At 41.2% G+C, this 27,360-nt stretch overlaps 1 protein-coding gene and 1 long non-coding RNA gene across 6 annotated transcripts in view; one reads left to right on the top strand and one right to left on the bottom strand.

Annotated features, from left to right (window-relative positions):
- Positions 1 to 233: 233 nt before the first annotated feature.
- The window catches only part of FGD4 (FYVE, RhoGEF and PH domain containing 4), a 245,031-nt gene continuing 217,904 nt past the window's right edge, over positions 234 to 27,360 (top strand). For all 5 annotated transcript variants that reach the window (XM_045061638.1, XM_023256914.2, XM_045061639.1 and 2 more), the window contains exon 1: positions 234 to 671. In XM_045061638.1, the coding sequence (XP_044917573.1) occupies positions 506 to 671 (166 nt within the window). In that variant the 5' untranslated portion in view covers positions 234 to 505. The remainder of the gene's footprint in view (positions 672 to 27,360) is intronic.
- Positions 14,523 to 16,903, bottom strand: LOC109501521. The gene is made up of 2 exons (XR_002159644.3): positions 16,837 to 16,903; positions 14,523 to 14,987 (listed from the first exon to the last, which is right to left on the bottom strand). It is a non-coding gene; the product is annotated as an uncharacterized LOC109501521 (long non-coding RNA).

Raw genomic sequence — 27,360 nt, forward strand, 5'->3', positions numbered from 1 at the left:
GGCGGGGCGGGGCCGTCCCGAGGAAACCGGCTCAGGAACCGCGCCCAGGGCGCTCCAATCGGCACTGCGAGTCCTTGGCTGCTTCCCCGGGAGGAGGCGGCCGCGGCGGCGCTGACTGTCTGTACTCTGCGCTCCCGGCGCTCCGCCCCCGGGACCTGCGGGCGATTGGCTCCAGCGAGGAGGGTGGACACAGCACCGCTGGCCGCTGCAGTGGCCGCGTCAGGTGAGTGCGGGAGCCGCAGCGACCGAGGCGTTGCGGCTGCGGCAGGAGCCCGAGCCAAACTCTCCGCGCGGCCCTGCGCGTCCCGGGAAGGAAGGCGCGGCGGCGCACTCGCGAGGGGCGCCGAGCAGCCCGGGGTCGCCCCTCTCGAGTCGCGCCGAGTGTGGCACGCAGGCGACACCCCCCCCCCCCGAGGTCCGGTCCCCCCGAAGGAGCGGGTCGAGCGCACACTTGCGGACTGACGAGGGCGAGGGAGAGCGCGGAGCTGCGAGCGAACCCGGCGCGATGAGCGGCGAGGGCGGCTACAACTTCAGGCGGGTGGCTATACGGCGGAAGTCCAGTCCGTCCTACCTGCCGCCCGGGACCCCTCGGCCCTGGAGCAGGCCCTCGCCACACCTGGGACGGGCCGAGCCGGCCGCCTTCAGGAGCCAGGCGCCCGCAGACGGCGCAGGTGAGTGTCTCGAGGGGCAGGGTTGGGCGGGGGCGTGGCCGCCGGTGGAGGAGGCGCCGGGCGCCCTGCAGGTGTGCGGGTCTGCTGGCTGCTAAGGGAGCCAGCTGGGGGCAGCTTCCCAGACGCCGGAGCCTGGCCTTCCACCGTGACCGGTTTCGTCCCCTCCCCCAAAGGACCTTGGGCAGGAACTCACAGAGGGCTGAGTATGCCCTGGAGGTCACTTATCAGGGAATTCCGGAAGTATAGATATAGCTTAAAAAAAAAAAAAAAACAAAAAACAAAAACTTAGGAAGTAATAAGGCCCATTTTCGAGACCCTGAAGTTTAAGTTTCTTAGCTGAATTCCTGCTACGGCAGACCTAGTGAGGGACTCCTACGACACATGGGGGAGGCTGATGTTCTTCTTAGTCCGGTAGCCCAGCTGTTGGGTAACCTCGGACCGGCTATCCTGAGTGCTCTGGTTTTGGCTGTTGAAAAATACGCTTGACCTCCACTCTAATTGTGAAAGCCTCTCTCATAAGGAAACATGTTCCTAACATCAAGAAATGGAACTCTTGTTGCTCTCTTTGTATAGATAAATTCAGCTATCAGTAATGCAGGATTTTGAGTTCTGAATTCTCATTTAATCTTAGTGTTGGCAGGAATCCTAAAGACGATCTATTCAAGCCCACATATTTTCCTTCTCCCTTTAATGGCATTCCTTTGATCTGAGGGGAGCTTGAACCTATGTGGAAACTAGGGATTTTTTCCCTTGATCTGTAAAACGTTTTTTACCCCCCCCCCCTTTTTTGTGCTCCTATTCTACAATACCAGAAATGTCTTCTGTGTAGACCAGTTATCAGGCAAAACCGTCGTTTAAGCGGCAGAAATACAAATGCTCTTATTCACTTTCACACGTTTTGATTAGGCAAAGCTGTTATGAGGGTTTAAATGGGATAAGTATTGGAGTTTTAAAATTTCTGTGTCTAGTCCTTGTCCTGAAGCAGTAGTCATAGGCTAGAAACACATGATGGATGGTGAATTAGAAATTTACAGCTATAGTAGGTAAGGGTAGAAACAGTGATGTGAGAAAATAGGTAAACAAGTAACTGAATTATAGTTCTTTATGTCTCAATTTCCTCATCTGCAAAATGAGGACGGTGGTGAAATCATCTCTTCTAGATTTAGGTGTGATTCGCTCTAAAATGAATGGAAGAGTGTGTGCCCCCTGAGCCCCCCCCCCCCCCCCCCTTTATGTACTTAGAGAGAGAGAGAAAGCAGGAGGCAGGGAGAGGCAGAGAGAGAGGGAAAGAGAGAGAATCCCAACCAGGCTCTGCCAGGAGTCAGTCACAGGTCTCAAATCCACCAAAAGGAGATCATGACCTAAGCTGAAGTCGGGTGGTGGCTGACTTGAGCCACCCAGTCGCCCTGAGTGGTTTCCTTTTTTAATGAAAATATGTTTGCTTTGTTTTGAAGTTATTTATGAATTAATTTTTAAGTTGAGCTACCAAATTTCTTAGTCATCATCTGTTTTCAGTCTGAGGCTCATAGGATCCAAGTTCTTTACATCATCCTTTTACTTAAAATCGCATGACTTGAGTAGGTGAGCAAAAGATGAAGAGACTTCCTTAGAAGTAGGAGTGAATGGAGTTGTGGCAGTCTATAAATCTTTCCTACAAAGCAGTTGTGCTTATAGAAGAAATAGTCTTTTTTTTTTTTTTTTTTTTTTTTTTTTCTTTTTAAAATGATAGGTAGGGTTTCCTGGCTGGGTCAGTTAGTGGAGCATGCAACTCTTGATCTCAGGGTTATCATTTTGAGTGCCATGTTGAGCGTAGAGATTACTTAAAAATAAAATCTTAAAAAAGCAATAATAAATGATATGTAGAATGTAGCAATAACTTTTGTAGGTCAGTTACGTTGTTTTAAAATGGTTTATAAGAACTCAAAGTTTTTGCTGCTGTTATTTTCAGAGTTGAAAAGTGGAAAGTACTGTCTTCCTCGATAAGATTCTTTCTCTTTACCATAATATATATATTCTCAATATATTTGAGAATGATCTGGTATTTAGACAAGTAGTCTTAACCTATTGAGCGACCACACCCTATGCAAAAGTGCTTCCTTTTTTGAATCAAATCTGCCTCCCTATTCAGTCTCATCCAACGATCATTACATAAGTAGGATGCTCTCCAAATAAAAAAATAAACCAGGTTTAATTTGCAAGAAGTGTCCATTTCTTTGCAGCACCTAGAAACATATTTATATATGAAACCACAACATTTAGGTCCATTGCATACACAGTGGATGTGACTCATAATTGAAAAATTACTTTCCCTTTTAAAGAAGGAACAAAAACTGCGAGGTTAAGAACTTAACAGAAAATTCGGTGTAGTGATATTGTGTTATATCTATGATTGTGAAACCGGCTATTTTTAGAGTTTGCTGATTTGGTGCCAAAAAAATAAGTGAAAGTAAAGTCTACCAACTGAATCTTCTGTATATACCTGGAATGTGCATTTCCTGATCTAGGTGAAGCAGAGAGTTAAGATGATTAAGATATAGGGTTTGGGACTCATAGCACCCAAGTTTTAATTCTTCTTTTATTATGCGCTGTGTGAATTGGACCAAGTCCCTTAATTTCTCAGTTTCTTCATTTGAAAAATGCAGAGAACAGTACTTTATAAGATTATATAAGTAAATGGCAGAAAACAAACATTCCAGATAGTATTGTAACAAGGAATTTTTTTTATCTATCTGTGTCTGAAAGAGTGTGGCACTAGGACACAATAAATACTTGTTGAATGAATGGATACCCTCCCCCTGTAATATTCTTAATAGCAACTATTTAGTGACTGCATTTTCTATACTAAGTACTATGCTATGTGATACACACACAAACACACACACACACGTATGAATTTATTTTGTAACAATCTTAGTAGGTAGGTAGTGGTAAGCCCATTTTACCACTGAAGAAATTGAAGCACAGAGAGCTTTACTCACTTGCTTGAAATCTTAGAATTGGTACTTGGTTTGCTAGGATTCAAATTCAAATGTGCCTGGAGTCAAAGGCAATGTTCCTATACACATAAAATTAAGCACATAATTCTACTATGGAAAAAACACATAATTAAAGGGATGTTTTACACACACAAAAATGTTCTTTTTTTTTTCTGTTGTCCTAGGGAAACTCCTTTATTTTTTTTATGATTTTAGCAATAAAAATACATTTAGAAGCATATCTGTTGTAATTTATTCATCATCCAGGTGCTTTGTGGTGAAGGACTTTTCACATTGTATGATGTGCTACCTTTCTGTAAGTGGAGTTTCTTTTTCCAGTTCTCGTCACAGCTGGAGTACTCAGATTTTCAACACTTACCTCCAATACCCCAAGCACTTTTGGAGGGTTGATTTCACCTTTGTTGTGGGAGGAGGGATGGAGATTTGAGTAAGAGTGATGAGCATTTACTGTTTATTGAATGCTGTCTCTGAACCAGGATTACATGTGGTTTTGCTTCCATTTCTATAACAACCTGTAAGACAGGTTCTATTATCATTTTAGACAAGAAGAAAGCTCAAGTTTCAGAAGGTTGCAACTGTAACGCGCTACAACCAGCCTAATCTTCAGGGGCAGGATTTGAACGGAGTCTCTCTGGTCTCAGTGCTCATACACTTGTAACACTAGTTCTTGAAGGTTTCCCAGGGCTTTGAGAGGCAAAGTGCAAGGTGACACCAATATGTTACATATGTAAGCGCTAATATTCTTTGTGACGTTAATAATGTATTTTACACTTAAAACAATGATCTGAACAAATAATTTAAAGATTTATAATAAAATAGTGGTGTGCAGCAATATCATTAATGTTTGTTGAAGCTGCTTAAAGAGGGACTTTGAAATAGGAAAGTCCTTCAGAGGGACAGGAAACAGGAAGTGTTTTTTAGTTTGGATTTCCTTCCAAGGGCAGTTAGAGTGGTCCTTTGTCTCTTAATGAACAGCCATGCCAACGTGTGAAGCTGAGGACCTTCAGAGACTTACTCCACATTTACTTATTTGCTTGCATTTTTCTTCTGCTGACAGACACTTGGGTTCATGGATCCCACTGGTGACAGAAGAGGATGTGGGACTTTTGGGGAAGGGATTAGGGATCTGCCCAAAGCCACTACCTCTGGGCTTCCAGGACCCTGGATGCATACCTGGTATAGTCCCAGTTGTACTGAAATTCTTTTCTACATGCATGTGCTGAAAAGTTGTTTGAAAAAGGAGTCAAACATGATGCATTTAATTTTGTGAGTGTAATGTGAGATTCACTAGATTTGGACAGGAGCCCGGAAACCTATACTTTTTAAATAGTACATTGGGGGATGCCTGGGTGGCTCAGTTGGTTAAGCATCCAGATTTGGCTCAGGTCATGATCTCATGATTCTGTTTGTGGGTTCAAGCCCTGTAGTGGGCTCTCTGCTGTCAGTAAGGATCCTCTGTCCCTCTCTCTCTCTGCCCTCCCCCACTAACACTCTTAAAAAAAAAAAAAGTACATCAGAACAGGGCGCCTGGGTGGCTTAGTCGGTTAAGTGTCCGACTCTTTATCTCTGCTCAGGTCATGATCTCACAGTTCGTGGGATTGAGCCCCAAGTCAGGCTTCACGCTGTTGGCATGGAGCCTCCTTGTTGTTCTCTCTCCCTCTCTCTGTTCCCCTCCCCTACTTGAGTGCGCTCATGTGTGCGCGTGCTCTCTCTCTCTCTCTCTCTCAAAATAAGTAAAATTATAAAAGGAAAGTACATCAGGTGATTTTGATGATCTACTTGGTTTCCAAAGGTCCTCCTACTGGCTGCATCAGAATTACTTGGAGTGCTAATTAAAAATTCCCAGGGGTGCCCGGCTGGCTCAGTTGGTTGAGCGTCAGACTTTGGCTCAGGTCATGATCTCGCGGTTTGTGAGTTTGAGCCCTGGGTGGGGCTCTGTGCTGACGGCTCAGAGCCTAGAGCCTGCTTCAGATTCTGTGTCTCCCTCTCTCTCTGCCCCTCCTCTGCTCATGCTCTGTCTCTCTCTGTCTTTCAATAATAAATAAACGTTAAAAAAAAAATTAAAAATTCCCATCCATACCCTGGGTATAATGAGTCAGAATCTCCAGGGGTAGGGTTACAGAAGCTGTATTTTTAACAAGTGCCCCAGATGATTCTAATGTGCAACCAGCTTTAGTGTGAATTCCTAAACATTGGTAAACCCTGCCTTTGGTCCTCAGCACAGGTAACCAAAATTAGCAGGTGCAAAGCAAAGAACAATCTAGATGGCCCTTCAACTAGCACAACATCCAGGCCCTCTGTACTTTTTGGCAAACCTTTTGCCCATTTCTGGCTGATTCTTCATTGCATTTTTTATATCTGTTATAGGTATTTTCTACTTTGTTCTTGTTTCTCAGCTCGAGCTGTGAGATCATGACCTGAGCAGAAGTCGGAGACTTAACCGACTGAGCCACCCAGGCCCCCCCACCCCACCGGATTAATGTTCGTAAATCTGGACCTTGATCATAATCTTCACATTGTCGGAAGCATTCTGTGGCTCTCCAACTGCCTGTTATTGATGTCTATAATGGAATATTCTAAAATGGTCACCTTGATGACTGTTGGTTAAATCTTTACCAGTAACCTCTCAGTGGGGAGATGGACCTTTTAAAATTCATACATTCGTTCTTATTTGAACTAGTCATGCATTGATCACAGTTCAGGAATTGTGTGTTTGTTTTCATGAGTAAATTTAGCATTGTTTGCAGAGCATTGTCTAGAATTAGTTCTCTGTCCCTGGAGTGTAGTTGGCAGTGTGGACATCACCAACAAGTATTCTGGGTGCCCATGATCAATTTTGTATTGCCTCCCTTATGCAAGAACACAGTGGAGAAGCCAACCCCAGCTGCTATGCCCCTCACGCGTACCATCGCACTGAAATTAAGCCATCAACTTCAGCTGCAGCATCTGCAAAAACTAGGGAGCTGCCACCATTCTGGGGAATGCTTGAGCCACAGTGCAGTCTTGCTGCACACCAGTACCCCATCTGCTCTGCAAGGCTGGGTTGTTCTCTGGGACCTCTAGCAAGATTTTGTGTTAGGCTCCATGTTAAGAGTAACCCTAAAAAGTGCAATGACTTTGCGAAGAGGTTATTTGTATTTTTTAAAAAGGATGCTAGTGAGCATATTTAGGAAGTGAAAAGTCAGTAGGTAGAACCAAATAAGATGCCCTGACTGAAGAATACAGGTGAGTTATGCTTTTACAGTTTCAAGTACAGTGCAATATAATGTGTGTGAGGTTATCAAATTATAGCCAACTAAAACCCTTGATAGAAAGAGTAAAACATTTTATTTATTTATTTATTTATTTATTTATTTATTTATTTATTTATTTATTTATTTAGTGAGCTGGGGAGTGGCAGAGAGAGAGGGAGAGAGAGAATCCTGAGCACGCTCTGTGCTGTCAGCACAGAGCCCAATGTGCACTGTGGGAGATCAAGCCCCACTAACGGTGAAATCATGACCTGGGCCAAAACTAAGAGTTGGCTGCTTCCCAGGCACCCTGAAAAATAAAACTTTTAAACAAAGTGATCTTCATTTCACCTGCAGAAAGTTGAGTGATCTATACCTTTTTCCCCTAATTTATGCTATTTAATGGTATCATTTGGTGGTATGCCATGTTGGTAAATGATACTGGGAGTCCAAAGGTGAATGAGACGAATGCCTTGACCTTTGGTCATTTCAATCCTAGAAGGAGCAGTAGGATGTAAAATAAACACCGGGGTATAAGTTAGTGTTGTATGTAAAAGCAGTGATTAGAGTGGTTGTAGTTCAGAGGAAGGAAATCCATACCAGGTCGGAAAAATGATTTCACTCCCAAGTCCATTCAGAGCCCTACACCAATTAACTCCATCTATGTATCTCCATTCTCTTTTCAGTTCTCTGTATCCTTCATTACAAAGCTTGCCTCCTAGAATCCCACTAAAGCTAGGGATCCTTCAGTCTTTTAACAAGTATATCAGTGTTCACTATGGACGAGGCATTGTGGCAGGGCCTAGAAATCTAGGTGAAAAGAATCCATGATAAGGGCTGATAGTATCGGCTTTGGAGTTGGACGGACTGAGTTTGAATCCTCCTCTAGTAATTAAGTGGTGGATTTGGAGCTCTTTTTGATTCTGCTCCCTTATATATAAAACGGGAATGTTAATATTACCTACACCATAGAGTTGTTGGAAGAATAAAAGTTAATATTCTTAAGGGCTTAGAGCAGTGTTCGGGAAGTGTTGAGAGAATAACTTTCAGTAGTTTTGTTGGGATTAACACAAGTGCTATCCGCATAGTCTGGCCTTCTCTTCTATCGTATGTGTCCTTCTAATCTGGTGCTATCTCACGAGATTGTGATTGGTTGCTTACAGTTGTACCTACTGAATGCAAGCTCAAACATGCTGAGCCCTTTCCTGCTTAGCCCTCTTCTCCCGAGTCCCTGCCGAAAGGGCCTCTCTCTTCCGTCTTCCCTCTTGTGCCATCCTGAGCCCCACTCTCATGTCAAACTTCCCTAAAGCCTGGAGTGCATCGCAGAACCACCGCCCTCTACCTCTATTTCCTAACTGAAGTCTGGCCTTCTCCTCTTCACACTGATCCTCTGGTGACTCAAGTGGCCATTGGTCATCTTGCATGATCCATGGACCTCCTGGTCAGGATGTGAGGCCAGTCCACCCGTAGCTTTCCCTGACTATTTGTCTTCTATGTTCCTAGAAAAAAAATCCTCATTAACTCTTGCCAGCCAACTCCAGTTCTTCATGTTTGTCTGTTGTACCTGCCCCACCAGTCCCTAACTGGAGTCATCCATTGCCATCACTCCTCAGGGGCCCTTCGAAGTCCATGTAAGGGCACAGTAAATGTGAAGTAAACGGAAGAATCCCAAACTAGCTTGGCACATCTTGGTCCAACACAAAAATTTTCTGGCAATGCTGTCAGAGAATGGAATTGGGTTCCTTTAATGATGGTGAGCTCCTTATTAATGAGGATGCTCAAAGATAGGCCAGGTGACTTAGTGGCTGTGCTGTAGAGATGGGGTGTCTTTCTGGCCTGTGCTTCTAGCTCAGAGACTGTTCTCCTGTCAGTGGTTCTTTGCTTTCCTTCTGTGTCTATATCATTTGTATGCACCTATCAGCAACGTGTGGTAGTTTTGTGCAGTGGTGTGTTAGGGGAAGCTTGGGAGTGGTATACTTCGGCCTTGTTGAGAATTCATTGACTAGGTGCCCTTTTTGTTTAACAATTGTGATTAGTCCCGGCATTCTTTCTGATGCTGTGGTATGTCTGGACTAAGAGACCTTTGGAATTCGGAGGACCTGGGTTGCTCCTCTATGGAAAGACACAATGCTTTTTTGTCCAAAGTTTTGTTCTCTTCTAGCTTTGTCTCTCCCATTCTTGCTATCCTCCTTTTATGGCCTTTTCTTTTTCTTTTTCTGTTGTTTCTCACTCTTAGGACTTAGCTTTTGAGATCAAAACTCCTAATAAAAGTTGTCTTTTGGGGCACCTGGCTGACTCAGCTGGAAGAGCACGCGACTCTTATCTTTGGATCATGAGTACAAGCCCCACTTTGGGTGTGGAGCCTACTTAAAAAAAAAAAATTAGGGGCACCTGGGTGGCTCAGTTGGTTGAGTGACCGACTCTTGATTTCGGCCGCTCAGTTGTGAGATTGAGGCCTATGTTGGGCTCACGCTGAGCATGGAGCCTGCTTGGGATTCTCTGTCTCCCTCTCACTCTGTGCCTTGTCTCTCTCTCTCTCTCTCTCTCTCTCTCTCTCTCTCTCTCTCTCTCCCCCCCCCCCACCCCCCACCCAAAAATTAAAACCTTAAAAAAAGTTTTTTTAAGTTGTCTTTCTGCCCAGATCTAATGGGCTTGCTTTAAAAAACAATCTGAGGGGCGCCTGGGTGGCTCAGTTGGTTGGGCATCTGACTTCAGCTCAGGTCATTGTCTCGTGGTCTGTGAGTTCGAGCCCTGCGTTGGGCTCTGTGCTGACAGCTCAGAGCCTGGAGCCTGCTTCAAATTCTGTGTCTCCCTCTCTCTCTGCCCCTCCCCCGCTCATGCTTTGTCTTTCTCTGTCAAAAATAAACATTAAAAAAGTAATAAAAATAAAAAATAAAACAATCTGAGTGATAGATATTAGGTATGATCAGAAGCAAAATTTTAGTTTCCAGTTCTCATAGCAAAAGGTGAGACTGTGGAACATCTGATACCTGAAATCTGTCTGTATTGTTTTTCAGATCTCAGTGTATTTCACCAAATCTAAAATGCACACTTTTTCACATTTTAACATCTCTGAAATTGGGATGCTTTCCGTTGGTGGCATTTAAAATATTGTAAGATGGTGAAATATAGATTGGCTTGAATTGTAAAATGTAACTGCAGTATTTACTCCCTCTGAATAATAGTGAAGATGATGAAATGTATTCCTGGATTATATAACTGAGAACTTTGACTAACCACTGCCTTCTCCCTCTTCTCTAAACCCAAAACATATGTTGTGTGGTTATCTCCTCTGTATCTCTGGCTACTTCTTCAGCCCCCTTAATTATAATTATTATAATAAGAGTCATAATAGCTATCATTTATTGAGCACTTACTTTGTTGGTCAGACACTGTCCTAAGTGCTTTATGTGCATAAACTCAGTTACCACAAGTCCTCACTGTACAGAAGTGGAACCAGAAGCCCAGACAGATTAAATCATTTGTTAGAAGTTCATATGGCTGGGGGAGCCAGGATTTAAATCCATGCTCTCAACACCTGGGCTTTTCTATCTCCCATTAATTTCTTATTGCCAGTTTTTAACATCCCTGAACATAAAGTTACTAATTGTTGCTCTTGAGTAACAGAGGAAGCACTTTTCCCTGGTATTTTTCTCTATTCTATCCATAGTATTCAAAACAAAAGCAATGCTCTGACCCACTGTAGCTAGTAAGGAAGGGAGGAAAAAACAAACATGTTCATGGAGAAAGAGAAACATTCTTAGAAAAGATTCTGCAGATGGTTACAAGAAATAGCTACCTGGTCTTTGCTGTGCACCCAGACTTCCCAGGAATACTTACCTAATTCAAGTCCTCTGCTGCTTTCTTTCTAGGAAATTTTGACTAGATTATATCCTGTCTTTAGCAGGGTGATACTTATGTACCGAACTTTGAAGTTATATGAATAGTATTAATTTTCAAGAATCCTGCTATTTATAGATGTTATCCAAACAGGAAAAACTGCATTTCTCTTACCTAATTAAAAAAAATAGAACTATAATGTATGGCTATGTAATAGAATATGTTTATTATACACATGTATATGTGTGTATATAATGTTAATAGATCAATATCATGATCCTATTGGTATGTGTCAGCAAGGCACTTTAAATTTTCAAGGAGAATTCTGTAAGCTCCCTCCTCCCACCACTCTTAACACCTTAAAGCACAGGGTGTGGGTAGTCACACTCAGATGCCCACTGTGGAAGAAATAGGAAACTGACGAGGGTGCTAATTAGAGCCCCTTTTTAGTCCTTTTATAGAAAGTGGTAAGCTCAGGCCACTGGTTGTGAAAACAGTGAAAAGAAGGGAAGAGAAGGATTCGCGGAGAAGCAAGGAGGAAACTGCCAATGATGGCCATCATTGTTCCGAAGTCAGTGTGGTGCCCAGTAGAGGCTCATTTTCAATTGAGAACTGACGCTCGTTTCCAAGTTTTGGAACTAAAGGACCAACTTGCAAGTTTTGTTAACCTGGGAGATTTGCTTTAACCACATTGTGGGCACTGGGGAGTTAGAAAAAAGAAATAGAAAAGTAAAAGATATTTGTGTAATCCCCACTTCCCGGGGGCATCCTATAATGTCATGAGAGCTTCCCAGAGCCGGCAGGAGTGCGTGGGGTACTTTTCTTCCTCATGGTCTTGATGGTAACCCATTTCTGTAAACCTGAGGAAAATTGTATTGGCAATTACATGTATCATTGACACACTAAAAGCCCTTATTTCAGAATATTTCACTCCTGCAGATCTTTTGTTAATTGTCCATTTCTGGCATAGATTCCTGGGTTCCACTATTCATACTTTTTCATCTGGAAAAGGTCTCAAAGCCAGTTCCTTACAGTTAGTTCCTGCAAATGTTATAGTGGCTCATTCAGAAAATAGGCTTCGTTACGGACTTTTGGAAAAGCTTAACAGTTTATATCTGCTTTTTTGCCTTTATCTGAAAATACTACTCCCCAATTATAGATGGAGAAAATCCCTTCCTGTTATTTTTTTCTTCGAATATTTTCTCTTTGCTCATGTGTTATGTGACACAACTTCTTATTGTAGACCTGAAACTCTTGGATAGGAACTCTCAGTCACTTGAAACATTATTTTTATTTTTTTATGTCTGTTTCTTTTTGAGAGAGTGTGAGCGGGGGAGGGGCAGAGAGAAAGGTAGACATAGAATCCGAAGCAGGCTTCAGGCTCTGAGCTGTCAGCACGGAGCTTCTCAGACCCACGAACTGCGAGATCATGACCTGAGCCGAAGTTGGACACTTAACAGACTGAGCCAACCAGGCTCCCCAAAACATTTTTAATGTTTAAAAAGTATTGAGTTCATCTGTTTTGCATGTTTACTTAAATTCACCTTCACCCTGAGGCCTTTCCCTGACCATCTTATTTAACGTTGGAAACCCTGCTCTCCCACTCTTTTCCGGGTTTTATTTTTCTTTGTAACAGTTGGCACTATTTAACTGTTTTCTACTCCTACTTTCTGCTGTTCGTCCCCTCCCCCGCCCCCAGTACATGGACTAACCTCCATGAGATCAGCTGGCTTTGTCGGTTGTGTTCTTTTTTCACAAAGACAGGGTATCGTCAGGGTCCACATTGTGACAACTGCCCAGCTTAGGCCTGAGGGCTCGTGAAACAGGGATGTAGGTGGTGGTTGTGTGTTCGGGTGGGTAGTGGGAGTGAGCATTGGTCAGACCTGTGAGGTAGGGTGCCAGGCCGGGCCCTTTGACCAGAGCGCCAGCGCTACGGCAACTAAGACACTGTTGGCTGCAGTTTTGACCGAACAGGTGGAGGCAGAGTGTGGGATCAAACTGATTTAAGAATAAAGTAGAGATGAGTTGGCATGAGGCCTCAGTTCATCAAGTTGAGACTATGTAGTTAGAGAAGCTTCTTCATTGCTTTTCCTAATTAGTTGAATGACTTTAACACAAAGATGATTTTATGTTAGCATAATGAGAGCAGTGACTCTAGTGGTCTTGTTCCCTGCTATTTCTCCAGCACCTAGAAGAGCTCCTGGCTCACTGGGTTTTTGTGAAATTGGGTGAGGGCGGGGGTACAAATTTAGCACTCAAGATTTCAAAGTGCATGTTTTATGCCAGCCCAATATTTAAAAATCTAGTTAGTAAACAAGCTTTACCCTACCTTACCTTCGTTTTTTTCTTTACTCCTTGTCTTTATTTTTCCAAAATAGAGTTCCTTTAAATAAGTTTTCTTGGTGCAGATGAGAGGTGATTCAGTTTAAAGGTGCGCAACTAGAACTTTTAAAAGTATATTTGTTTGATATACAAAGTATACTTTAATTGTAACTATTGAAGTTACATCTCTGAGTTGTTTCCTTGAGACAAAGTTCTATCTGTGAAAATCACTCTGGGGGTGGGGCGTAAGGGAAAAAGTCCTTTGGCAAAGCAAAGGGATTAGCTATCTGATAGTATGTTTGACCTGAACTACATAACAAGCTGAGCCTTTTCCCTTGGTTTTCTAAGGTTTCTCACAGGACTCTGAAAGATTTTTTCCTTTCCAGCTCTTTTATTTGATAGTACATTCTAAAACTTTCCATCTACATTTGTATGATGGAGGAAGACCTCAAACCATAGTAATTAGCTTTGTGTTAGCTTGCAGTAGATCTTAGCCACAGAAAATTTGGTTGTCCTGTACCTACAAAATGAGGTACAGGTGAGCACTTAATAGCTTGAATACAAAACTCCTTACAGCTGGAATATTTAAAATAGTTTTGTTCTCTTCCCCATAAATTTCATGCACAGGAAAATAATTTTAAATTCATAGGCTAAATTCATTTCTTTGCTCCTTTATAATAGTCTGGCCTTTTCAAAGAAGAAAGCTTTAATTATAGTGTGTATAGGAAGGTCACTTCCTTCATGTCAATTAGGATTTTTGTGTATCTGGGGCCACTCTCTGGTTTCTTTATAGGTGTAATTAATTGCCTTCTCAGTGCTTTATGCTAGGGAAATGGGAACTGCGTTAAATTTTTGTAGATATTGACATTTAGAATGTGATTAATTTGTGAATTAGGGTTCAGAGTTATTCTAATGCAAAAATCTATACAATGTGATGAGGCATCATTTGGTGTTTTGATCAAATTTTGTTCACTCTGTATAAGTCATGGAGTAGTGGACAAGATTAAAGAAAAATTCAGTACAATGATGAGTGGTAGAAATTTTTTGCTCTGAGAAAAATAGCTTCATTTCTTGAAAGTGGGGTAAAATTGGTTAAGAGATCTGGCTCAGTAATCACACAGGCCTGGGTTCAAATCCTGCCTCTGCCACTGCCCAGCTTCGGGCAAGTTGCCTTACCTCCTGAAGGCTTTCTTTATAATCAGGATAATGAAAATGATCATAACATTGTAAAGGATTAAATGAAGTAATGCATGTCAGGTTTGGTACATTTACATATTCAGTACTCAATAAATGCTGCTACAAATTGTATACAGACCGTGTATATATGGTATATGTAATATATGTATGATTGTGCATTTTAATTGGTAATTAGAATTGGACCCAGGTCTTTTGAAGATGTCTGCTGAAACTAATGCATCAAAACTTCTACACAGATACCCACAGAATTAAGTAGAACAAGCAGATTTCAAAGTAGCAAATGTTTTTATTAGCTCCTAAAATCTTACAAAGATTTTAATGTGTTTTTATGTTTACAAAGGTATGCTTACAGAGTTTTTTCAGATGTTCTATGAATTCCTTGTTACTTTTTGGGGTGTTTTATATTTGACCAGCGTCTTTTCATTTTCAACAGAAAGGAAATACCTTTTGTAGACCCCCCGATCTTCCTATTGCACATTATTTCACATATTTCCCTCTATCATCCTCTATGCTACTGATGTGTTGTCACCATGAAACTTATTTTTCATAATGTTGCACGTCAGTGTTGAGGGTAGGAATATGCAGGAAATGCTCAGTTCTTTTCTTCTTCGGAGATAGTACGTTCTCCTTTGCATTATTGACATGGCTCGGAAATATGTCGTACTGACCACACTGTACCTTCCTAGATCAGTCTTGTTTAACAGCGGTAACTGTTAGGACATTACCCCAAGCTGAAAAAGAAAAAAGTATCTATAGCTCTTAAAGTAATGTTGAAAGCTCTGAAATTTTTTCATGTTAGCTTCATCAACAAATACGTTAAGCTTGATTTTACTTTTCCCCACTGTTCATTGCAGATGAAAAGCCACAAATTAGCGGCAAGAAGGGGAGTGACCACAGGAGTGCGCTTCTAAACAATACAGCAGAAATTGTCTGACAATCTGACATAAAGAATAGAAAAAAGTTGCAATACCGTCCAATGTTTCAGTAATGGATATTCACAGCTATGTCTTTGTCATCAAAAAAGTTAAATAATGTTCAACACTGTAAAAAGCAATCGTGTATAATTTCCTAAAAATTTTGACTGTGATTGTTTTCAATGTTACCTTCATGTACCAGACTAGGATTATAGTGTGACATCATAGAAATAGCATTCTGGCTGTTAAGTCACAATCAGACTCTTTTTTTCCACCCCCTTTCCCTTTGGTTTCCATTGGCCTACCTCTTGGGTCTTTATGAAATCAAAGCCAACTGTAGATAAAGGGTGTGAAAATTCTCTACAAGTGCTAGTGGTTGGTAAACAGGATTTAATTTGTAAACCCCAATTATGATGGTTTTTTTAAATTATTTTTAAATGTTTTTTATATGTTTATTTATTTTTGAGAGAGCACGCGAGCAGGGGAGGGACAGAGAGAGAGAGAGGGAGACACTGAATCTGAAGCAGGCTGCAGGCTCTGAGTGGTCAGCACAGAGCCCGATGCAGGGCTCAAACTAACCAACTGTGAGATCATGACCTGAGCTGAAGTTGGATGCTTAATCGACTGAGCCACCCAGGTGCCCCTAAATGAATTTTTTTAATGTTTGTTTATTTTTGAAAGAGAGAGAATGAGCAGGGGAGGGGCAGAGAGAGAGGGAAACACAGAATCCGAAGCAGGCTCTGAGCTGTCGGCCCAGAGCCTGATGCGGGTCTCAAACTCATGAGCAGTGAGATCATGACCTGAACCGAAGTCGGACACTTAACGGACTAAGCCATCTAGGTGCCCTTCAATTATGTTTAAGAGCACCATCCATAAAGTATTTGGTTAATGCAGAATTCCCCAGTCTGCACCATTGACACTGTGGGGCTCATAATTCTTTGTTGTGGGGGCTGTCCTGTGCATTGTAGGACATTTACCAGCATCCTAGCCTCTACTCACCGGATGAAAGTAGCTCACTCAGACATTGCCAAATTTTCCATGAAGAGCTCATGCCCCAGCCTGAGAACCACTGCTTTAGTGCAAGTGTATTTAAGTTAGGTATAAACTGGTGTGCCTGGGTAGCTCAGTTGGTTAAGGGTCTGACTTTGGCTCAGGTCGTGATCTCACTGCTCGTGAGTTCGAGCCCCACATCAGACTCTGTGCTGACACCTCAGAGTCTGGTGCCTGCTTCAGATTCTGTGTCTCCCTCTCTCTCTGCCCCTGTCCCACTCATGCTGTTTCTCAAAAATAAATAAACATTTATTTATTTATTAAAAAAATTTTAATACTTATTTATTTTTGAGAGAGAGAGAGACAGAGAGAGAGAGACAGAGAGAGAGAGAGAGAGAGAGAGAGAGAGAGACAGAGTGTGGGCAGGGGAGGGGCAGAGAGAGAGAGGGAGACACAGAATCTGAAGCAGGCACCAGGCTCCGAGCTGTCAGCACAGAGCCCAACGCAGGGCTTGAACCAAGAACCGCGAGATCATGACCTGAGCCGAAGTTGGACGCTTAACCAACTGAGCCACCCAGTTGCCCCCAAAAATAAATAAACGTTAAAAAAAAATCAGGTATAAACTTAAAACCAAATGCACTGCTTATGTTTTATCTACACAAAAATGTCCGATTACCGTCTTTTCATGGTGGTTTTGGGTACCTTCTGTGCTCACTTTTTGTTGTTGAACAAGGAAAGAACTGCCTATGTTTGGATTTGTTTCCTACTTGTTTTATATTGCCCCTATTGTGACTTTAAAGTACTGAAAAAGACTTCTATGACTCATAGAAGAAAGTATACAGCATTGTTTTAGCATCTCATTATTGAAGTTTCTGGACTGTTTGGTGGGGCATATAACTCCTAGTAGAATGCCAATGCTGGTTGAAGAGGAGGGTACTTGCAACTTGCCTGATTTGTAGCTGGTCCCCTGGAACAGATGGTGCTCTTAAAGCCAGTCTCTGTGGATATGCTGATCTGTGTGCACAAAGTGGGGCAGAGTGCCAGAGTCTACTAGGGAGATGAATGTTGCCAGCCTTTGCTCTCTGCCAGCAAGAAAGGATGCCGAAGTCTCTGTTTTCTCGTTTCTTCTTCTTCTTCTTCCTTCCTCCTTCAAGAGTTCTGTCATTTTCATGTTAGTTTTACAGGAGCATGAGCTGGACAAGGGAATGGGCAGAAGAACCGAGAAGTCTAGGGCTATAAGGAATGCTTTGGGGAGAGTTCAAAATAGGCCCAGGGACAAGCACAGAGTGTAAGAAGCACATGGGAGATCAGAGAGGGTTTTAAGACATGTTGCTGTGGAGTGGACGTTGTATTTGTAGGGTTTGAATGCCTGCCACATGCCAGGTGTTGAGCAAAGAGCTTTATATACACAATTGTACTTATCCTCCCTCCAATTTTCCGAGGTGTGCACTATTTCACTTGTTTTATCGATGAGGAAACTATGGTCTTGGAAAGGTGATTGGCTTCCTCAAAGTTTCCTAGCTAATGAATGATAGAACCGGGACGCACATCTAAGCTAGTCCGTGTGTAAAGCCCACAATCAACCACAGTATTATTCAGTTAATATGCTGCTAGAAATTACATTCCTCTTCTGTGGGATTTAGAGGTATAAAACAGTAGAAAATTACCTTATCTTAATTAAACAAAAGAACTAAAGTACTTTGGACCAGATGGAAGAGGAGAACTAGAGTGTTCCCTGGCCTGCATGAGAGCTCATGTCTGCTCATGAGCTAGCACAAAATGGCTCTTACTCCTTTCTTTTGCAGGCATGTGCACGTGGCTTCCTGGGTTTGGTTGGTAGCTCGTTCGTCTAGGTGGATGCTTGGGTAGATTTTCTCTCTCTCTCTCTTTTTTTTTTTTTTTTGGTAGGTACTTGCAAGGATAGGGAGGAGATTACATGCACTGTAACTGTTGCTTTATGGTGAAATAAGTGTATAAATCACCCAAACATGTCTCAAACCATTGTTTCTGCCCACTGCCATCTTCATAAATCTCTGGATCAGTTCTTACAGAATTCCTTCTGGTGACAACAGCTTACAAGCCAGTAACGCTCTGGTTTTATGGATAAATTCCTCTGTCCCTCCTACTTAAAGATCACTGAACTGTCAGCCCTATGATTTGGTCCCAGTGGCTTAGCTCATCCCTGTCCCCAGCCAGTATCTGAAGTTGTATCTTCAGAGCACCACTCTTGTTTGCAAAGTGTCACATTCCTCAATGTCTTGCCTTATGGCTAAGAAAAGGGCTTGTGAGAAACAGAATGTGAGGTCAGAAAAATCTGTTTCAGGAGAGCTGTAGTACTGGCAGTCCTGAAAATGCCAGAATGAAAATGAACCATAGTCCTGAAGTTCAGTCTCTGCATTTGATTGTGATGACAGTTTTGAAAAAGGAACCATATTTGAAAAGGCCTAAAACCAAATTAAAGTAATAAATTGTGGGGTTGTGTTTTTGTTTATTATTAGAAAATTAACAGGTTGACTTTTGTTTTTTAAGCTTATTTACTTTTTATTAAAAAATTTAAATTTATTTTTTTAATGTTTATTTTTGAGAGGGGGGGTGCAGAGAGAGAGGGAGTCATAGAATCTGAAGCAGGCTCTGGGTTCTGAGCTGTCAGCTAAGTGCCCCACACAGGGCTAAGCTCATGGACTGTGAGATCATAACCTGAGCCAAAGTCGGATGCTTAACTGAGTGAGCCACCCAGGTGTCCCTGTTTATTTATTTTGAGAGAGAGAGAGAGAGAGAGCAAACAGGGGAGGGGCAGAGAGAGGGAGAGGGAGAGACAGAGAGAGAGAGAGAGAGAGAGAGAGAGAGAGAATCCCAAGCAGGCTCTGAGCTGTTAGTAGGGAGCCTGATGTGGGTGGGGCTCAAACTCACAAACCGTGAGATTCTGACCTGAAGCCAAAATCAAGAGTTTGATGCTCAACTGATTGAGTCACCCAGGTGCCCCAGGTTTACTCTTTTTAAAAACCAACTTTATTGAGATATAACTAAAATATCATACACTTTATCCATTTAAAGTGGATAAACTGACTTCTAGGTGGAAAAAACAGTGGAAAAACTTTGGAATGTTTCAATATAATTCCATAGAGCTCTGACTTAGGCAATGATTTTTGACAGAGGAATTTTCTCTCTTCAAAAGGGCTTAATTATGGCCAAGTAAGAACTAGGACAAAGATCAAACAAAAAATGGGTAGCATTTCTTCAGAGTTCAGAAAGTTTTGGCTATCTTTAAGAAGACACCCTGTCCCAAATTTGTAATGATTTAAGTGCTTTCTTCCAATTGCCTAACATTTGAGATGGTGATTGATAATTTATATAGACATGGTTGGCTTATTAGAAAATCTTTCACAGAAGCATAGTAAATGGAGACAGAAAAGCAAGGGTCACTGATAAGTTCCTATGCAAATATGTGCTTTCTTTAACACTTCCCGGTTGGAGACTTTGGGGTGTGTTCATGAATTGGCCATGAAAGAGAGTGAGGCAAATGAGGTTGAAGGTGGTTTAGAGGTTCTTAAAGGAACAGGAGAAACTGCACTTGGCATAATGAGATTTATTAGAAAAAGCTGGTGCCCAGTCAAGTCTTCATTGTGCTCTGTCTAGTCCTTACAAGGGAAAAATCCTTTAAAAGAGTACACAGTCTTCTTCATATGGCTCTTTAAAGGTAAGTTTTTTATGTGGTTAATATTTGTAAAAGCTTGTATCAAGGGTTTTTTTTTCAATTTCTTTTGCTACTCCTGTGGTATAAAATAGGTATTCAGGAAATGAACTTTGACTTACATAATTCTTACCCTTTGACCATTGCTTAGGAACCATTAGGTTGCAAATTGGGGCTTACCTAGTACAATGGCTTTTTATATGGGTAAGGACTGAAGGAAGCAGCTAATTCATGGTAGGATTATTGAATAAAATGTTTTGTTTCTGTGGGTGCTGAAAATGGCAGAAAACATATTTATTGCATTTCATCAGTAGGTCTTTACGCATTAATTATTTTGGGACTGAATTTACATAACTAACATAAGCTTCACTGAAAATGAGGAATAAGTTAGACTGGGAGTCAGGCTATACTGTGAGCTGTGAATAAGATACATATTCTTTCCAAGAGTGTAAAATTTCTTTGCTAAACATGGATTAAAAAAAAAAGAAGCTTCTGTAAGGACCTCCTGCCAGTGGAACCTCTAATTTTTCTATAAAAGCTCAGAAGCTGGAATATTATGTAAAAAATTTCTCAGTGGTTGCAACTAATTACAAAATGTTACTTTGTTTCGTGGGCCAAACCAACAAGCTCTAGTTGGCCGTGTGCGCTCTCCTGCCCAGGTGGTGTGGGCACGATTCTGGCCTCGCTGGAGACACAAAACAGCAGTACCTGTTACACAGGCTGGAAAGTGGTCAAGCCTGGAGCCCATGGGCGTGCAGAAGTCCAGCAGCGGGACAAGGAGGCGTAGTGCAGAGACGAAGCGGCGTTGATCTGGGCCCTGGAGCCTGGGGAGGATTTAGAGGTGCGTCAGCGAGGGGGGCGCATTGCCCAGAGGACAAAAGCACAGGCTGATTATTGGGAGTAGCAGTTATTTCAGTGTGCCACCAGCCTCCTGCTGTGGAGATGTCTCCAGGAAGAGAAGGATAAAGTAAAGTCCTCCCCATAATATGTGTGAGCCCCCACAGCCCCAGCCTCTTAAAATGAATACAGTATAGGTTAAAAGAGAATATGAAAATTTAAAAATAAGGAAAATCAACTTTCAGACAGGTCTCATAGCCTGACCAGAGTTTTGATCCTTAAAGGCTCTTCTGTGTGGTGGAGCTGCTGCTGTCTTATGAGTAGTCACCCACTTTTCGTCTGCGGAGTCACTGGCTGAAAGTAAAACCACCACACGTTTTACTTTTAAGTAAAAAGGATATTGGCTCAGTACTGGAAGAATTGAAAGCTTTGACCCCTTAAATTTTGTTCTTCCTTCACTAGACTTTCATATTTAAAAAAATTTTTTTTAATTATTTTTTTTTTAACGTTTATTTATTTTTGAGACAGAGAGAGACAGAGCATGAACAGGGGAGGGTCAGAGAGAGGGAGACACAGAATCCGAAACAGGCTCCAGACTGAGCTGTCAGCACAGAGCCCGACACGGGGCTTGAATTCACGAACCACGAGATAATGACCTGAGCCGAAGTCAGATGCCCAACTGACTGAGCCACCTAGGCGCCCCTGTATTAATGATTTAAAAAAAAAATTTTAATGTTTATTTATTTTTGAGAGAGAGAGAGAATGTGAGCAGGGAAGGGGCAGAGAGAGAGGGAGACACAGAGTCTGAAGGAGGCTCCAGCCTCCAAGCTGTCAGCACAGAGCCCGACTTGGGGACCAAACCCACAAACTGTAAGATCATGACCTGAGCTGAAGTCGGTCGCCCAACTGACTGAGCCACCCAGGCGCCCTTAGATTTTCATATTTTAGAATCACCTTTATATTTCTCATTAAGTAGTTTCCTGAGGTGTGGTTGGATGACTCAAAGGTTACTAAAGTTATGCTTTCACTTTCCGGGAGTTAAGGTTTATTGTCTTTACCGTTAAGCATTAGATTTCTGATTTAAGGTGACACACCGTATGAACTATTGTGTTGTATTAAATGAGACTGTCTGTTCCATTTGCAGAATGGGAAGTAATCTTATACAACTAGAATTAAATGTACAACTGAAACACTTAGCCATTTGAGTCCTGAGTCATCCATTAACTTGTTCAGTGACCTAGAGCAAATCACTTACCCTGAATGACTTGGGATGTTTTTCATCTGTTAAATAGAGATAGATTGTGTAAATACTTGATGGGGCAAGGTTCAGAACATACACACCAAAATGCTGTACCTCCCCCTGTCTGATTTGTTCACCTTGGAATCATAGTATGATGCCACACACATAGCAGGCTTTCGTGAAATCCATGTAAAAGAGAAATCGATTCCCACCCCCTGCGGTATTAGAAGAGGTGGAAGGTATGTATCTTCAGGGTTTGTTTTTATGAATGTATGTGTGTGGAAAACGAAAAGCCAAACACTTATGAAGAGGGGAAGGACACGGAGAACTGTCTGGCAAAAAATTAAAGGTGAATACCTGCCTGATCTGTCCCCAGATCTTTAGGTGCTGCAAATTATAACCTTGGCCCCTTTTGTGCCCTCATGTGCTCATTCACTTTGGTAGATTCATTTATTCAGAACTCGTTTATTGAGCACCTACTAGGTCCCAAGCCCTGGTTTAAGCAAGGTGGTGGCTAAGATGATGAGGTCCATACCATCAAGTAGACCATCATCTTAATAGAGAAATGAACAGAAGCAGATCATGGTGCTGCTATATGATGTTAGAGGTATTAAGGCGAGTGAATATAGAAGGTACAATGGAAGTGCAAATAAGGGAGCCATTGTCTCTGGACAGATGGAGCAGAGTCATCTGGGCTCGTAGAAAAAAGGGGTACTTGAGCTTGGTCTTAAATGTGAATGTCTATTGAATAAGGATAAGGAATAGGAAAGAATGGAAAGCAAGTGAAGCGTAGGGCACTGGGGATCATTTCCTATAGGCTGATTTATAGGGGAGGATGTATGAGAGGGATGCAAGGAAAAACTGGGGAAAACCTGAAACCACATATCCTGAGACAGAGTATTTCTAAAGTACGGTTATAAATTAATGTACAGGAAAACCTTGGTTTGTAAGCACAATTCATTCCAGAAACATGCTTGTGATCCAAAGTACTTGTATATCAGACTGAATTTCCCCATAAGAAATAAGAATTTCCCCATAAGAATCAGATGATTCATTTCACAACCCAAAAATATTCATGTAAAAATGATTACAATACTGTAATAAAACACAAAACAGTAAAGAAAATATAAAGGAAAATAAATTAACCTGCACTTACCTTTGAAAACCTTTGTGGCTGGTGTGAGGGACACAAGAGAGAGGAGGGTTACTGTGTAGCATGACTTTCACCATCACTAACAGAATCACTGCTACCTATTGGCTCAATGGGATCTTTTTCTGCACGGGGGCCTTTGTGTATATGCTCACACAGATGTTGACTACAGTACAGCATCAATAAACTCTTGTCATCTACTGTATTTAATGCAACTGGCAATAAGGCAGCTGAGGAAAGGGTCTATCTGCAGGCAGCCTGACCTAGAATGAAGCAAAGCATTCGAAGCTTCCTCTTGTGTGGAAAAGCAAAGGACTGTCCATCGGTGCTTTGAAGTGACAAAAAATTCACTAGTGCCAGTTGTGGGCACCTTCCAGCATTCTGAAAAATCACTGACTTCTGCCAAACACTATGGCCTGAGATGGAGCATCCGAACATGGGAGCTGATCGCCTACAATCCTGCAGTGAGGAAGAGAGAGAGAGAGAGGAGCTGTTGGCTCAGTAGTGCTCGTGTGACATTCGGCATCATGTACTACTTGTATTGCAAGACACTGCTCATTTATCAAGTTAAAACTTATTAGAAATGTTTGCCCGTCGGGGTGCCTGGGTGGCTCAGTCAGTTAAGCATCCGACTTTGGCTTAGGGTATGATTTCTTGGTTTGTGAGTTTGAGTCCCACATCAAGCTCTGTGCTGGCCACTCGAGGCCTGGAGCCTGCTTCTGACCCTGTGTCTGTCTGTCTGTCTCTCTGCCCCTCCCCCACTCGCACTCTGTCTCAAAAATGAATAAGCATTAAAAAAAAATTTTTTTTAATTTTTGCTCATCTTGCGGAATACTCACAGAACAAGTTGCAATACAAGGTTTTACTGTATTTTATATTAAAATTTCTTCCAATATATTAAATTTTGTATTTTTATGTAATTTAATTTTCATAATATTCTTGGAAGAGTAGACAGTATTATTTCCATTTGTAGACTGAAGAACTGAGGTAATCCAACTCAGACAATTTGCTTAGGGGAATTACTGATTATAAATCCTGTGTCTTTAAAAAATTTAAATAGTATCAAATATACAAAAAAACCTGAAAATGTAATACAAAGAACTTTTTTCCCTGGTTGACTTGATAATAAGTTGCCTACCTGATCCCCCATCATCCCTGAATATTTAGTGCCTGTATATATTTTAAACTAAAGACATTGACCTACATATTCATAATACAACCATCAAAATCAGGACATTAAATTGATTACAACATCTAATCCTTAGGCCCCACTCAGGTTTTACCAGTTGCCCCAGTAATGTCCTTTATGGCAAAAGGATCCAGTACAGAATTGCCACTTGCTTTTAGCTGCCATATCTATCTTGTCTCCTACAGTCTGGAATACAACCTTAGTCTTTCCTTGGCTTTTGGAATATCCTTGACACTTCCAAAGATTAAAGACCAGCTGTTTCATGGAAAGGCTTTCAATCTGGGTTTGTCTGAGGTTTTGTCATGATTGTGTTGAGTTTAAAAATCTTTGACAGGTATATCACAAAACTGATACCGTTTCTCTTCTAATTGAATCTTACCAATCATAAGATTGACTGATTGCTCTTGGTCTCATTACTAAGGTGATTTCTGCCCGACTTCTCTACTGCAGATTTGCTTCTTTGTAATTAAGTACAAAGTACTTTGTGGTCAAGTACTTTGAGACTATGTATATATGTTCTTTCTCAACAAACTTCACGTTTATTTGGTTGCACTCCTGTGTATTCCTCATTTCCTAGTAAGTTTGTATTTGTTACACTCCTTTCAAGTTGGCTTTTGTTCTTTTTTGGCAAGTTCCCATAATTCTCTGAGCACTTCTGACTGGCACAAGGTATTCCAAGATCATCGTGTTCTTCCCTTTCTCCTCAGTACTGGAATCCATACTGGAACCAGTAATGCTCCAAGACACCCTGGTTCTTCTTAGTGGAGAATGGTATAGACAAACCAAGATCATGACTATTGGGATGTCAACTGCTCCCAGGTCTTCTCATCTAGGGGAAGATATGCATTTATATACATATGTATGTATGTACACACTTTACATATTCTCTATCTAAAAACAATGAGCCATTCACACAGATATAGCCAGGTCTAATCTGATACCACAGGATTCATGCCAGTTTTCTCCCTTGCCATATTTGCAGCTTCTTTCAGAAAGTGGATATTCTGGCCCCTGTTATCTTTGATGCATTTACTTATTTGGTCAGTCCTGTACTTAACCAGTCTCCCATTGCTGCGGTCACCTCTCCTTCTGATAGACTGATCATGTTGACCCCAACGTGTGGATACCCTTTTGACTCAGTGTGGGATTGGCTCTATTTTTAAGTGTGGCAAGTCTGAAAGCACTAGGTTTAGGTCTCTTGTACTTTGGATAAAGCTTTGTGAAGGGGTAATTGAGATCTTACCTGTACTCTCCTAATCTTGTATATTTTTTGGTCAGTTTTTTTCATGTAATTAGGTTTCTTTTTGTTTTTGTACTTTGTATAAAACGATATACATCATTATTGGACAGCTTGTGGCATATTACATAAATATTATACCTAAAATATATACAAGTAGTGAAGCCATGTTTGTGTAGCAACATAAAATGCAAAGATGGTAAAACCAATTTTGTCTGTAATCCTCATTATCAGAGATTGCAGTATAAATTAGAATATTGCACAAATTTGTGATTCTCTAATTTTAAAATTATAGCAAAGACTTTACTATTGGTGTACTAGTTTCTTTTGATTTATAATTGTGTTATTCCTTAAATTTCTTTTTTCTTTCAAACATGCATGAGGAAGAAATTACTAATTAAGGTCATGCATATGTTTTAAAGATAACAGTAACAGGGCGTCTTACTTTCCTGAACTGCATTAGTTTGGAAATCCTTCACAATGCAAGTCAATTTGTTGGAAAGTAGAGCTTTCTGGACATTCCTTTCTTGTGTGCACTTATGTGTTTTATAGGAAGCTTATGTAAATGTGGACACTCTGAACAGTTGTTGACTGATCCCCACACTGATTGATTAGAAGCACACTGACATTGAAGTTCTTTTACATTTTTGTTCCTTTACATTTTTCATTCATAAGTCTGTCCTGAAATAGCACCTCTGGGAAGCCCTCCTTTTTCACTATTTTTCAGTGACTTGAGGAACAGTTTTATAGGACAAGGTTTTATATCTCTGCCTGTTATGCCTGATAATTCTGGTGGAGTTGGGAGTGTCAGTATGTACCAGACAATATTCAGATCTCATCTGTCTTTCTTCATGAATCTAGAGATCACTGTTGCATCCATGAGTGGGCAGATCACTGTTAATTCAAAACAAGTTAACGAATTCATTTGTCTAAGAATGCCATGTTGCAGAAATTATCAGTACAAATGAAGGTATATCAGTTTGTGAGGTACAGTTACACTGGAAAGTAATGCAGTTGGCTGGATTGGTTGGATTTACTACTTTTTAGAAGCTAGGATCCTGAAGCAAAAAAGGTAGAGAACTTTGAGGACCATATGGTAGGTGAATCATTTGAGTATTCTCCTTACTTTGAATTCTAGCCCATCATTGCCCTCTGGAACTATATGACCCTTAATAGCTGAAAGTGTCTTAACACCTTGTGGTAAAGAATGCACTAAAATAATTTAACTTTTTATCATGGAAAATACCTACTTTGCAGAGGTTTGAAAAGGGTATAACCTCCAGCTTTATCACCCAACTTTGACAATTAACATATGGCCAAATGATTTTAAGTTATAAAGTTTTCTTCTTAAGTTTGTTTATTTTGAAAGAGAGAGAGAGTGCGCACATGTGTGTTGAGGAGGAGCAGAGAGGGGGGAGAGAGAATCCCAAGCAGGCTTCATGCTGTCAGTGCAGACTGATGTGGGCCTCGATCTCACAAACAGTGACATCATGATCTGAGCCTATATCACGAGTCTGACGTTTAACCAACTGAGTCAACCAAGTGCCCCAAGTTATAAAGTTTTTAAAAACTCTTTGAATTTTAATGAAATGGGACTCACAACTTTTAGTCTGCTATATTCTCAGAACTAAGATAATTTATATTTAGAGCGATCATGCATATGTAAACTTTGTCTAATAGGGAAAATGAGACATTTCCCTTGAATTCCAGTTTATTGCCTTAGGTACAATTGATTCCAGTTCTCCCTTTGTTTTGTAAAATCATTAAGATTACTTTCTGGAAAAAAAGTTTTCCCCTAGGCCTAAACAGTAAGTAAAAGAAACAAAAAAATCTGAATACACTGATGATTGTTAGTT

The sequence above is a fragment of the Felis catus genome, chromosome B4 (assembly GCF_018350175.1).
Source record: "Felis catus isolate Fca126 chromosome B4, F.catus_Fca126_mat1.0, whole genome shotgun sequence".
In the NCBI taxonomy this organism is placed as follows: Eukaryota; Metazoa; Chordata; class Mammalia; order Carnivora; family Felidae; genus Felis; species Felis catus.